The 14,206-nt window shown below is 33.4% G+C and overlaps 1 protein-coding gene across 1 annotated transcript; it reads left to right on the forward strand.

The window, feature by feature from the left end:
- Nucleotides 1–10,999: 10,999 nt before the first annotated feature.
- LOC131613094 (probable protein phosphatase 2C 59) lies at nucleotides 11,000–12,058 on the forward strand. The gene is made up of 4 exons (XM_058884809.1): nucleotides 11,000–11,101; nucleotides 11,186–11,240; nucleotides 11,429–11,503; nucleotides 11,671–12,058. Exons 1-4 carry the CDS (start codon nucleotides 11,022–11,024, stop codon nucleotides 11,887–11,889), a joined length of 429 nt encoding a protein of 142 aa, XP_058740792.1. The 5' UTR covers nucleotides 11,000–11,021; the 3' UTR covers nucleotides 11,890–12,058.
- The last annotated feature ends 2,148 nt before the right edge of the window (nucleotides 12,059–14,206 follow it).

Below are 14,206 nucleotides of genomic sequence, written 5' to 3' on the forward strand. Positions count from 1 at the left end.
GTGTTTTTTCATGCTAATGTTGAGAGCCATGCATTCATATTTTGTGGACTTTGGTTCTTTTTGGTGAGCCTCGATCCTATGGTGGAGATTGAGTGCGAGTAGCTAATTCCTATGGTGAGGAATTAGTGAAGCATTACCTATTGTAATGGTAGCGATTTTGGTGTGCTTCGGTTCCGAGAGGGAATGTCATCCTATGGTGGGGATTAAGGAGCGTGATTAACCTGAGTGTTCATATTTGGTACCAAATGCATCGTTGAGTCGAGTTATTGTCATGAGTCGTATTGCATGAATACAAAATGTGAATGTTATTTTGGTGTATGATGATGAGGTGTGCTTATAGTTATAATGAATTTTATATGAATTGTATGAGTTTAATGGTAATTAGGTGGAGTGTGAATACATGTTTTTGATGTGCATGTTAATATGTGTATGACTTGTAATGTATGAACCTATCCAGATTGTTTTGTGCACCATTTATTATTTGAATGTATTCTCACCCCCTTTGCTTTAATGTTGTCCACCATGGACAACTTGCAGATACTCAGAGCAGCTTTGCTGAAGTAAGTAGAAGATAGCTCTCGGAGTTACTTCTTTAGTTTATCGTTTTGACTAGTGGTGCCTTGCTCTGATGATGTAACATTGTGTTAGGAGAAAATGCTTGATTTGACTCTTATGTCATTCATGTTAGAGTTAAAGACTATTTTGTCTTATTGAGATTTCTAAGTTGTTTTGAGTTAACCTTTACAACTCCTTTAGCTTATGTTATGAAGTTAACGTTTATGAGACTAAATGTCACAAATTGCAATATTATCTTTATTTTCTTTAATAATGATTTCGTTGCGATCATACCCTAAGTAAAGATGAACATGCGATGGCTAGTTGGATGACTTATTTTATAAGTATGTGTTATAGATCAGATGGTTTGAAGTTGTGTAAACATCCTAGGTGCAAATATTTGTATTAAATATAATGTTGTAACAGGTGTTATGGAACAGGTTATGTTTTGTTGTGTGTAACGCCCTAAGTGATTGCAATTTAATTGATTAAATTCTTTGATAATTTGTGTGCGGAGTTTAGGGTGTTAGACACCACCCGTCAATGTTTTTACACACGTGATTTTAGTTAAAAGTGAATTGAGAGTAAAAGTGATTTGTATTTGTATATATTTATGCAAAAGCTAATTGGATAATAAATTTTTGTTTAAAATCAAGTTTAATTTCAAAAAATTACAAATCTTACTTTTAAGTAGAATCAATTTTATAGGGTAAAATCAATTATACATTTGAAAAATGAAACATCTTAAACTCAACACTACTTCTAAAATTACTTTTGTCTTTTCCAAAATTAAAGTTAAAGATACATAGAGTTGTCTTGTAAATACAGTTCAAAAGATATGAAGACATTTAGTGTTGGACGGGGATATAAGATTACAACAATTTAGATAAGGGGTTTTGATAGACCTCCATAAAAGTTTGACCAATAAAAAAATTTGTATTCAAAAAACGGATCAAAGTTAAAAAGGATATTTGTGCGGCAGAAAAACGTGCATACAAAATATATGCTTTTGGATGAAATACACATAACATCCAATCAATATACAAAATTGGAAGTAGATGAATCAGATAACCAAAGCAATCAATAGAGTTTATTGAATTATAACCGTTTTACACGAGTTATGTAAACAAATAATATTAATACAATGAGAATTTTAGAATTGTAATTTTAAGGATTAATCAACAACAAGAATGATTTGAAATCCAACTGTAACAAAATCTACACTTATGAACAAAATCACATCAATGCAATAAACCTAGCCACATGCGATTCTAAGAAAGCAGTAAATCTAATCATACAATTCTAATATATATATATATATATATATATATATATATATATATATATATATATATATATAGAGAGAGAGAGAGAGAGAGAGAGAGAGAGAGAGAGAGGATGGCATGCCAGATGTATAATGGTTCAAAAATTCGTCCTCACATGCTTATTTCAGTTTCCAATGGATGTCCATTGAAATTTTGTTGTTCTTCCACTATGATTTTGAACAAAATCGCATCAATGCAATAAACCTAGCCACGTGCGATTCTAAGAAAGCAGTAAATCTAATCATACAATTCTAATAAATATATATATATATATATATATATATATAGAGAGAGAGAGAGAGAGAGAGAGAGAGAGAGAGAGAGAGAGAGAGAGGATGGCATGCCAGATGTATAATGGTTCAAAAATTCGTCCTCACATACTTATTTCAGTTTCCAATGGCTGTCCATTGAAATTTTGTTGTTCTTCCACTATGATTTTGACAAATATTACAAAATTGTTTAGTACAACCACAATCAGTATAATGCTGAAAATATAAAATCTTCGATATGAATCCTCGTTGAGTTGAACACAGTATCTGACATTCAATCCTGGCAAAGTCATTTTTTGAAATCGACTTAAATCTCCCAGCTCCAAGAATGTTGTTCCAAGTTTTCGCTTTGCAACAAATTTTTACTTGATCCTACCAGTATCTTGAGCCTTGACCTGTATGAAGATGAGAAAAATTCTAACTTTGTCTATAGGCTTCCACACAATGTTACCAAAGTAATTATGGAGAGAAGAACCTCCTTCTTTTTCGCTAGATTTATCAACTCCAGCCACAACACAAACACAATTGCAAACCCCTAAAATCCTCAATAAATATTCAAAGAAAACATTAATCTCAATAGTAATCCTCCTCAAAGATCTCACACCCTAAGATGAGAGCTAGATCTAAACGAAAAATGGATGATGAAAGAGGTTGAAGATGAAAATATTTCATTTGCAAAACTCAAAGCAAGATTCAAAACTCTTTTGAAAGTTGAGAAAACAAGTGTGTTGTGAATTCTAAATCAATAGTTGATGTGTATGTTTTTCATTATTGTAAATGAGTTTTGAAAAAATTGTTTATATATGTGTTGGATATCTAGCACAAAATTGAGGGAAATCATAAGCAAAAAATATGAGACGAGTCATGAAATCAAGTAATTTGAATCTAGACCCAAGAATCAAGAAATATTAACTCTGTAATTTGAGTCATGCCTTATGTGATTTGAGTTAAGAAAATATATGATTCGCATCACATTCACATGACTAAACTCCAAAAATTGCTAACTATGACATATTCAAATCAAGCACTCTATGATTCAAATCAAACTTCTCTGATTCGAGTCATGAACTGCTGTGATTTGCATCATACTGACAGAAACAAATCATGTTTTTAAAAATATGATTGATTCGAGTTATGGTATGTGTGATTCAAATCATAACAATATAAAAGCAATTTCTGGCCAATATGCAACTATGATTCAAATAATGTAAGCTTGTCATTCAAATTATGTAAGCTTACAAAATATGAAGTGTTTTTCATAATCTAAAATTGTTATGAATTTACTAGAAGCAAAATCGAAAGGTAAAAGACAAGTAACAATTTTAGACACTAAATTTAACCCTATATATTAATATATCCCTAACTCTTCTATTTTTGGATATACTTTCTCACATTTCAAGAACAAATCAGTACACGTCAAAATATCATATGGGAACACCTTTTGGGACATTACTTTTAAATGTTCAAAAATATAATTAACTTTCAAGTATTCAATTTCTATGTTCCATACGTATATGCGTTTTGCTTTTAAACAGACTAAAAAGATAAGGCATGGAGTCATAAGTTCCTATGGTACATAGATCAGTATACTATATATATAGAGATAACAAAACGACAAAAATGGGGGTTGAGAAAAAGATGCATACACTATTCTCATGTCACATATAACACAGCGAATAACCGGATCTTGATTCTCTTAATTCCACCTTTTTTTTCCCCTCTATATTTGATAACATAATCTTTTTATTAACTTTACGTTAAAATCGTTAATTCCTGAGAGAGTACACTGCGGATCCTGCCCTAAATCATATTATTATGTCTGGTCCTTTTCCATTTCCACTAACTTGACCTTTAATTTAAATTTCAAAAAAGTGTGCCCTAGTTGGTCATTGCGTAAATCTCCAAACTTTGATATATGTCAAATGTACTACACTTCTATATCTATGTTTTTGAACTGTTGAAACCAAAAATACACAGGGTTTGTCTAACTTTGGGAAGAGTGATGCGTGACCCACTTTTTTTGCTTACTTTTTGTATAAAGTGTATGGGTTACAAATTCCAAACTCCAGTGTACATGTTTTTTTCTTTCTTCAGAGAGGGAAAGAGTTGAGAGAGGGAGAGGGAGAGGGAGAGGGAGATACTATAAAGAATGTTTTGGACTATACGTGTTTTGTTTTGATTTTTGATGTACCGCACGCTTGCACTAAATCCAAGCTTAGTCAATTTATACATCATTACAAAATATGGCAGTATGTGATTGTGAATGTAAGTTATGTAACTATGTTAGTGTCTTACTCATACCATTTTCATATATTTTTATTGTTTATCTTCATTATGAGGAAAGGGATGTAGGGGTATATTATATGGCTGGAAGACAATTAGTAAGGAATGAAAAATGGTATACGTCTTTGATATATATACCATTCAAAATCTTGATCAAAAAGTTAAAACAAAAATGGAACATTGTAAGAGCATCTACTTGACTATATATGTATCTCAAATCTTGTCTTAAGTGAGTTTTGGAGGGATATATCATGCCAACTGTCTTGAACCTATATATGGGAATATATTACTTGAATAGTTAGTTTGTAGCTTATACAAAATTGTGGTGAAAGTTGTCTTGGAACATGATAAATCCATTTCAAAAGCAGTTTCAAATATAGGCTAAATTTAGAATCTAAAATTCTAATATTTAAATGGTTGTGGCAAGACAAAATGCCCCTTTGATTTGAGCGTCGATACGGTGTAAATATATGTATGTTAAAAAAAAAAATTTAAGGTTAATGGGGAGAATGTTAGTAGTTTGGAGAGTAATAATTTTTAATTTTGATTTTGATAAAACATGATATAAATAATTTTATCCAATGACATTTATTTTAAGGTTTAATATTTTTCTTCCCGTATTTTAAACTTGAGATTTATTTTAGTTTTTTAATTTAAAAAATATTTATATTGATCCCTTAATTTTTTAAAATGTGTTATGGTAGTTTTTTTTTGTCTAATTACACGAAAATGATAGTGGTCCTTAAAAATTGGTTGCTAATTATATTAAAAAGATTAATATAGTATGGTTTTTAAGAATTAAGGGATAAATATAACCTTTTAAAATTTAAAGACTAAAATGAAACCCCCAAAACTAAGATACGGGATAAGAAAAGTATTAAATCATTATTTTATGGATTGAAAGTCATTTAAATTTTTTTGAGAAATTTATACTTTTGAAGAACACGCAAAAACATGCTCTAATATTTTCCTCTAGCGTTAAGGAACGGACTTATTATTGTTTAGTACCATAATGGCATAATCTCCTCTAATATGAAAAATCATCATTTAACCATATGGTCTCTAGATGATCGTTTAGCATAATGTTCTGGTCGATGCTATACCAAACATTAACTCTTCTTTATTTTCTTATAGAAGACCAAGTTGTTATCCTTAATTTGGTGAGTTAACATGCAATGACGAAAAAACTTATATTTTGGAAGAAAATTTCTTTAGCCACCTCCCTATGGGGGTCACCCCCAGCGAAAATCCCAAAATACCCCTACTTCGGAAATGAACTTCTGAAACGCTTTTTTTTTTAAAAAAAATTTCCATAATTCGGAAGTTCATCTCCGAAAACACCTCATGGGGGGTGTCTTCGGAGATGAACTTCCGAAAACACCTCATGGGTGAATTCGGAAGTTCATTTCCGAATTATGCAGAAACTGTGTTTTTTTTTTTATGTTTTTTCTTAAACAGTCTCGCATTTTAATTAAACGCAAACGCCAAATAAAATAAGCAACAAATAAACTGAAAATACTAATACGATAAATAAAATCCAAATAATATATACAAGCCGAACCAAATAGTAATAGTGTGCGCAATATACAATTCTAAAACAAAAAATAAATAAACCCGACCACTACTGGGTGTGCCTAACCCTCTCACCCTGAGCCCTCCTCTGCCGCCTGTACCCCGCCGCACGGCCCGCATCAGTGACGATCGCCTCCATCACGGCGACTGCGTCTGGACCGCCCTGAAGAACGACACCCCGATCCAAGGCGTCCCGCCCAAGCATCTCTATCCGTTGGCAGATCGGCAGGAGATCAATGGCGTGGTCATCCTCGGCCTGCTGGTTCTCCAGGATCTCCTCGTGTGCTGGCCTAGGAGCGCCGTGAACGTCGGGTCTCAGCAGAGGATGAGACACCCGGTAGAACCATGTGACGTACCCCTCCTCACTGTGCCAGGTGATCGTCATCTCCCCAACCGGCAAGTGGAAAGAGGACGTCTCCTTGTGCCAGCGCTCCAGAAATGCCCCCTGCATGCCGGTGCTGATCGTGGTGTACCCCGTCATGCAGAGCCCGTTGAGCCCTGAACCTCGCACATGGTCGTTAAACCACTCAGCTGCTGGTTTAAACAGACCGAAAATCTTGCGGGCGTGGTTGACCATTTTCAGCGGCTCTCTCTCCTGTTACAAAAAAAACAAATAAGCGACATATATTAAATAAGCGGATATATATTAAATAAGCGACAAATAAACGGTTTGATTATAAAAAATGGTGACAAATAAACGGTTAAATTAAAAAAATACCTCTCCCTCCCAGATCCGCCGAGCGACGTGATCGTGGTAGTGAATCAGCACGGAAGTGTCAAAGGGCCCTCCCGGATAGCCATCCTCCTGCTCATCCTCCTCCCCGGCTGGAGGGTCAACCTTCGGTACACCCTCCGGCTCGTAGTATGGCACTGGCACCTCCTCCTCCTCCTCCTCTCGCTGGCGGGAAGAAGATACCCGAGCCAGCCGACTCCTAGATCCTGAAGCAGATGTACCCTCTCCCACGTCCACGGGAACTCGCACACGGCGTCCCCGGCCCTGCCCCCGTCCCTGGGTCGACGCCAACTGCGCCGCCGCCCGCTCGCGTCTAGCCGACGCAGTCTGAGACTCTCTCCCCTGTCTGATGCGTGCTGGTTGGTTGCCTGACATGTTCCTGTAAACAATTGAAATCGATTAATATGCGAGACAAAAGAAGAAACAAAAATAATTGAAATTCTGATACAGTTCGGAAGTTCATTTCCGAAAACTGGGATGGAGGTGTTTTCGGAAATGAACTTCCGAAACACCCCTGCGATGGAGTTTTCTGCAACTCCCATGGCAGACCCCAAAACCAAACATCAAACCTATGTCTACACATTCTAAACATCCTAAATATCAGTATAAACCTAACCTAATACATTTTTTGCTATTTGTAAACACCCTAATATACATTTTAATCATAGATCTTAAAATTAAAATGCTCACCGATTGAATGGATTTGAGGACTTTTGAATGTAATAGAGCAAGTAGTTGGAGCCTTTGAGGTAGCTTGGAACTGGTTTGCACAAAAATCTCTTGGGGTGTGAGTTTGGAAGAAGATTAGGGTAAATGATTAGGGGGAGGGGGCTGTTTTGCTTAATTTGCAAAACGCGCAGTATTTCGGAAATGAACTTCCGAAATGGTGTTTTCGAAAGTGCATTTCCGAATTAAGTCAAATTTTTTTAAAAAAAAAGGCGCTTTCGGAGATGCATCTCCGAAAACACCTTTTTCCTGCATTTCGGAAGTTCATTTCCGAAGTCAGGGATATTCTGGGTTTTTCACCAGAGGTGAGCTAGAAGGTTGGGAGGTGGTCAAAGAAATTCTCATTTTGGAAACTTATCATTTGAGGATAAAAAAAGGTTTGTCCTATGATGTTTTTCCTTTTAAAATATCAAATTCAAATATAGAGAGAGTTGGCATAGTGCACAAACAATTTTTTTTTAAATTCAAGCTTTTCATTCAAGGAAATACGATAGAAACATTACAAGAAAAGTCTATTGATGACACTCTGTCATTATGTAAATTGGCGAGTAATTTTGACGAAATCGGCAGAATAATGAACAAAAGTCAAACTAATATGTGGAAGAATTAAACAAAATTCCAAAAGAATGAGAAATATGAACTTAGTGAAAAATTGAAGAAAAAGGAAGAAAATAGTGGATTTTTTTTTTTTTGGAGTTCTCGTGGCCCCAATGCTGGCATCTTGGGTGCGATGATGTCACTTCGCAGTAGCGATAGTAACCAACGCAGCCGCGATGCATCTAGTTCTTGACACGCGATTCATCATTGTTCAATACCTTAATCTTCTCCAAATAGATATAGAAAATCACCATTTAACCATATGATCTCTAGTTGATCGTTTCGCCTAATGTTTTGGTCGATGCTATACCAAAAATTAACTCTTATTTATATCGACCTTTTAAGACAATCCTTAACAAGGATTGTTCCCCAGTGAGCTGTCTCCAGTAATATTTCTCTAGCAGACTTGTATTAAAAACATTGATGCCTCTAAAGCCCAACCTAATATTTTATTTTATTTTTGCTTTGGCCAATCTTTCCTAGCTCATCAAATGAATTTTTCTCTCTCTATTCTTGTCGTTTTTACTTTCTATTTTTTAATTAATATTTATATTTTATTATTCTTTATTTAAATTTATATTAATTAAAATATATCAATATTTTTTAAATCTAATTTAATAAAATTAATATTTTCTCTCTTATTTATTATATTTTTTCATTCTGTGTAAAATTATCTAATATGATATTTATTTTGAAAAAGAAAAATTATTTTTTAATTAAACATGTTTTTGCTCAATCTTTTTTAACACAGACGTGCCCCTAATTACAGTTACTTGTTGAATCATGAATAGGTTAGCAAGAAATAAAACAAATCTCATGCACAAACTTGCCCCTAATTACAGTTACTTATAATTTATTATTCTGTTGATTTGAGTTTATGATAATCAGAATACATCAAACATGTTATCAACACAAACTTGCTCTTAATTACAGTTACTTTTTAATTTATGAATAGGTTAAAACAAAAGATACAAAAGCAAAGATTAACCAAGAAATAAAACAAAACTCATGCACGCATGCTTATCGTTTATTACTCCAAAACACTGATATGACAGAAAGGTAAAGTATCTCAAATCCTAATTAAAAATAATTCAATTACAGTGTTCGAATTAATCTCTAGTCAGTATCGTACTGTTTAGCAAATCTCCTGTGCATGTTTTTTCTTTTGACTTATTAATTTAATTCACACTCACTTCCATATGTGAGCCATAACTATGCTTAATCAAAATTGATCAATACTTAAACATTTGATTAATATTGTTTCTTTATGCACGTTTTCTTAACTATGTTTTCAAACTAAATTTTGTAATGACTCATTGTGAGAATCTTTTCTCTCTTTAGTGCCATAATATAATAATTCGTTAATTAGATGATAAAATAATGCATCCACCTAATTGGGAATGTATGACACCTAATTAGAATTTTTTATCTCTTTTGTTTGCCTCCACTCCTTTGCTTTCGTGCTGGAAAGTGGCATGAGAATAATTCTAATTCTAAGACTGAATTAAAAATTAAACTCATGATTAGGACTCAATTTGCAACATTTGATCTCATCCACAGTGTATGAAATCTTTGATGACACTGTTAAGAAAAATAATAATACTAAACTATATAAGCACTCAAAGAACAAGTTCGATCGTGTTGTTTTGCATAACTAAAGCATAAACATAAATTAAACAGTTCCATATTGATATTGTGTATGAAATTTCACTACAAGAAAATGTAAGATTAGCTACCATATTTTTACTACCAATTTATTTTATGGCTAATCTCAATTTAAAAAACATTGTCTTACACAAACTAATAACATACTGTTTTTTTTTTTCTTACAACTTATAATTTTATATTATTAATTACATATTCTTTTTCTCTAATGTTCACAATATTCTGAGCGAGCCATTGTTCATCGTATCTCACCATTTCCGCTCAACTTCGTTCTCCGTTCCCGATCATCATCATTCTCCGTCTACAATCGACCTCATCCTCCTCCATCTCCGATCGCATTGTTCTCCTCCATCTCCGATCGCATCGTTCTCCTCCATCTTCGATCGATGAATTCTTGCTCATTCTCCGATTGAACGCATTGGTCATAGTCTCCAATTGATCTCCCGTCCTCTCTTCATGTTATATGGATAAATATTCTCCTCTCTCTCTCTCTCTCTCTCTCTCTCTCCCACTCACTCTTCGAATTCCCGAGCAATTTCTGATCTCGAGCCCCAAATCCAAACCCTAGTACAAAGTTTTCATCTTCTTCCAGTTTAGTTGATGGTTCCAGATCGAGTTTTTAGTCTATTTAATCATGATTCACATTTTTTGTTTCTGTTATACTTCAATTTCTGATCTCAATTTTAGTTTCTCTTTTCTTGTTTCATTTTCTCATGAATTTAGGAAACTTAGTTGAATTAGGTTGTTGCATTTATCTAATTCGGTTCAATTTCCTATTCTAGAGTAATTAATGACTTCGATCTTATTACTACATTGGGTTTTGATCTTTATCTTTCATATTCTCATATCTAATGTATTTGTGTTTTGTGTTTTCAAAGGACAAAATGCTGCTTATAATTCACAATATGAAAAAGGAGAAGTAGGAGTCTGGTCTACAATATAGATGATGATATTAGTAGGTTTTAGTTTAATTAAGTTCTTATTCTCATTGTGAATTGATATTGCTTTTGTATTAGGCTTATACTAGATTTCAGTGATAACAAGAGTTTGTAATTTTCTAAATTAGTATGAACAAATTGATAAGATAGGAACCGATTCTTCTTAGAATATATATAATAAAGTCTCATGAAATCTTTCATTTATGTAATGTCATTGAATTTCATATACATTTGACATTTTTTTGGTTATGTCTTTCTTTTGTTTTTTTATTTGCTGGAAGTTGTTGAATTGGCTAAGGCTGACATTGACTACATATGCATCCTTCTTAGGTTGAATTTTAAGATCAATGTCGTTAGAATGGGGAGAAAGCGGTCAGAGAAAACTATAATGGATCTGCTTAAGTCGAGGAGGCCTCTGAGTGCTTTCTTTTTTTTCACGTATGCTTCGTTGCTGAACATTTTTCAAATTTGCTGTGAATGTGGATTAGTTCTTGATTGTAGCTATTTTTTTAATGTTTGCAGGTCTGAGTTCAGAGTGAAGTACTCACATTCAAATAGAATCAATGGCATATCTGCAGTGAGTTGTTTGATCTAGTTTTACTTTTTATCTTTTATGATTTTTTTGAAATTTTGAAACGGCTCCGAGGTCATTTAAGTGAGTTGCAGTGAATTTCAATTAGGTTAGTTAAGCTGGTTCTAAGGAGTGGAAAGAGATGTTCTATGCTGTGAGTGATTTGATTCTGTTTAATTGCGAAAATATTGCAGGAAGAAAAAGTTGACAGTTCTCTTGAGTATCTTATTCTGGCTAGTGATGGGCTACGGGACCTCGTCACGAACGAGGTTTGCAACAATAATCATTTCCTGCCTTTTCACTTCTCTAATGACTTTCTTAAACTCCGATGAAGCAAGTCCTGCTGACTAGAGTTGGGTTGTTTTAAGTTTTAATAATGTCATGCTAAAAAGTTTCGCTTTTCCAATAACTTATAACTTTTTTAAGTATTCTTCAGGAAGCCGTTGCTATGATTAAACCACTTGAGGATGTTGAGGAGGCAGCAAAGAGACTGATGCAAGAAGCATATCAGGGAGGTAGCGCTGACAACATTACTTGTGTTGTCGTTTGTTTCTTGATGAATCAAGTCTGTTCTTCTCTACTAGCTCCGTGTAATTATCCGTCCTTAGATAGTGGGTTTGTGCATTGGTCAAGTGGTGGATATCCAAACATGTGAAGCTTAGGAAAAAATCAGGTTATATCCGGAATTAATAAATTCAAACTTGTTATTGTTCTGCTAAATAGAGTTGTTCTCACTGTATCACTTACATAAGTTGTAGCTAGGGAAAAAGTTATGTGTAGGGAGATTAACCAGACATAAAACTACTACTGCATGTAAACATGATTCTGTGTTGCCTATTTGATGTTTCTACAGTTACTTATTTTAGTCCCATGAAATGTATATGTGAATTATTGCTTGTATCAGACTAACTATGAGAAACATGTATTGATGCATTTGTTTACTTGCAAATTGCAAAAGTAAACAAATAATTTTAATTTGATTGATACGATTATAATGTTTTTTGCGATTTTTTTAATTAGACCTATTTAGTTTTGATTAAAATTAATACTTAAAAAAAATTAAGCCTAACAAATTTTGATTAAAAGTTATTACAAAAGTTTGCTATAAATTAGCTTGAGATTTACCAAGAAATTTTGGCGGCAATATTGTAGCTGTATAGTTGGGGAAACATAACTCAAAACAGACATTTTGCTAGAACTTGGTTGTGGTTTAGCTGGAAACTTTAATATATTAGTTTGAGTTTTACTAGGAAATTTTGGCCAAGATAATTAGCCACTCAATCTATGCTACGGCATATATTGTAGCTAATCCCCAACAAATCTCCAACTAACTCTGTTTGATAGAGATTAGCTTCAAATTAGCTATTGTTTCTGTCGTAGCAAATCACACATTTTCTTGTAGTGTTTAAAGATAATACAATTTGTTGTTTGGGTGAAGTATGGAAGAATAATTATAGAATTATATGATTGAATGTTATTAATAATTAAAATAATAGTGTGTCGGTCACTCAATGAAATGAAAAATAAGATTAATTGTAACCTATCAAATAATAGTAGAAGAATGGCAAAAGAAATATGTGGTGTTATAAAGTAGGTGTAGTAGAAGAAAAAAACGGGAAAAGAGTCCATTGAAATGGTTTATAGAGGGTAGGCACAATATCACTCTATCTATTATCCATTTTAAAATGAGTGGAGTTTAAGATTTTGCATTTAAGTTAAATAATACAATAATATTATTATAATACAATATATTTTTATTAAATCAATTTTATTAATATGTTAGAAATAATATATAAAATAATAATTAAAAAATATTTACATTAAAAAGTGAGAATAGTATTTATTTTAAAATAAAATTTATTTATTAAAACCACTGTTATTTTAAAATAGAAGGAGTATTAAGAAGAAAATTGGATGTATTGGAAGATGCCAACTCAATATTTTTGACAAGGAAAAATATTGATTACATGGTATAATGGTAAATGATCTAAGTATTGAAGAGTAATTCAATATTCAGAAGATGAACATCAGAAGTTCTGATGTGAGCTGATCTTCTGATGGTTACTTAGAAGATAGTGTTGACCAGAAGATGTTATCTTCTAGGTCCCATTAGCTTAGTTGTTTAGTAGTAAGGGTACTTTAGTATTTCTTAGTATTGTACTGTTTGTACCTTAAGCTTGTTCACTAAGTTTAGTCTGTTAGGGCCTACGTGGCAAGAATTCCCTTTTGTATAAATAGCCTTGTAGTAGCTATCATTTATTATCAACAACTTTATTCTCTCTCATTAATCTTTGCGTCGTTATTCTCTTTGTCATCATCTTTATTCTTTGTGCACCAACAATTGGTATCTAGAGCTCCGGTTCCAAACACAGGGAAACACGAGTGAACGTGAGTTTGTGTGACTGTGTGATTGATTTTGTTTCTGGGAAACAAAGTTGTGTTAAATCATATTTTTCTTGGTTGTTTGTGGGTTGGGAAACACTGTGTGAGTGTGAGTGAAATCTGATTTTCTACACAAGTTTAAAGATGAGTGGAAGCAACTTGAATACCAAACTTCCAGTTCTTGATGGTAAAAACTGGAATAGATGGATGATTCAAATGCGTGTATTATTTGGTGCTCAAGATGTTTTAGATCTTGTCACTAGAGGATATGTTCCGGTTGCAGCGGATGCAACGGAAGAACAAAGAGAAGCGCAGAGGGAAACGAACAAGAGAGATCAAAAGGCGTTGTTCTTCATCCATCAGTGTGTGGATGTGAATGTGTTTGAGAAGATTTCTGATGCTATGACGTCTAAGGAGGCGTGGGATATACTGGTCAGGTATTACGGTGGTGACGTATCAGTAAAGAAGGTGAAGCTTCAATCCCTGAGAAAGCAATATGAAAATCTCAACATGAAGAACAATGAGAAAGTTTTCGAGTATATCTCTAGAGTGATTGTGATCACTAATGAGATGAAGGCTTGTGGAAAAAC

Source organism: Vicia villosa, linkage group LG6 (assembly GCF_029867415.1).
Source record: "Vicia villosa cultivar HV-30 ecotype Madison, WI linkage group LG6, Vvil1.0, whole genome shotgun sequence".
NCBI classification, from domain to species: domain Eukaryota; kingdom Viridiplantae; phylum Streptophyta; class Magnoliopsida; order Fabales; family Fabaceae; genus Vicia; species Vicia villosa.

Excerpts from the sequence above, each read along its gene's own strand:
- LOC131613094 (XM_058884809.1), top strand. The coding sequence starts at position 11,022 with ATGGGGAGAAAGCGGTCAGAGAAAACTATAATGGATCTGCTTAAGTCG. Across the intron at positions 11,241-11,428 it reads GAATCAATGGCATATCTGCA|GAAGAAAAAGTTGACAGTTC; the intron begins GTGAGTTGTTTG and ends AAAATATTGCAG. Across the intron at positions 11,504-11,670 it reads GGGACCTCGTCACGAACGAG|GAAGCCGTTGCTATGATTAA; the intron begins GTTTGCAACAAT and ends AGTATTCTTCAG.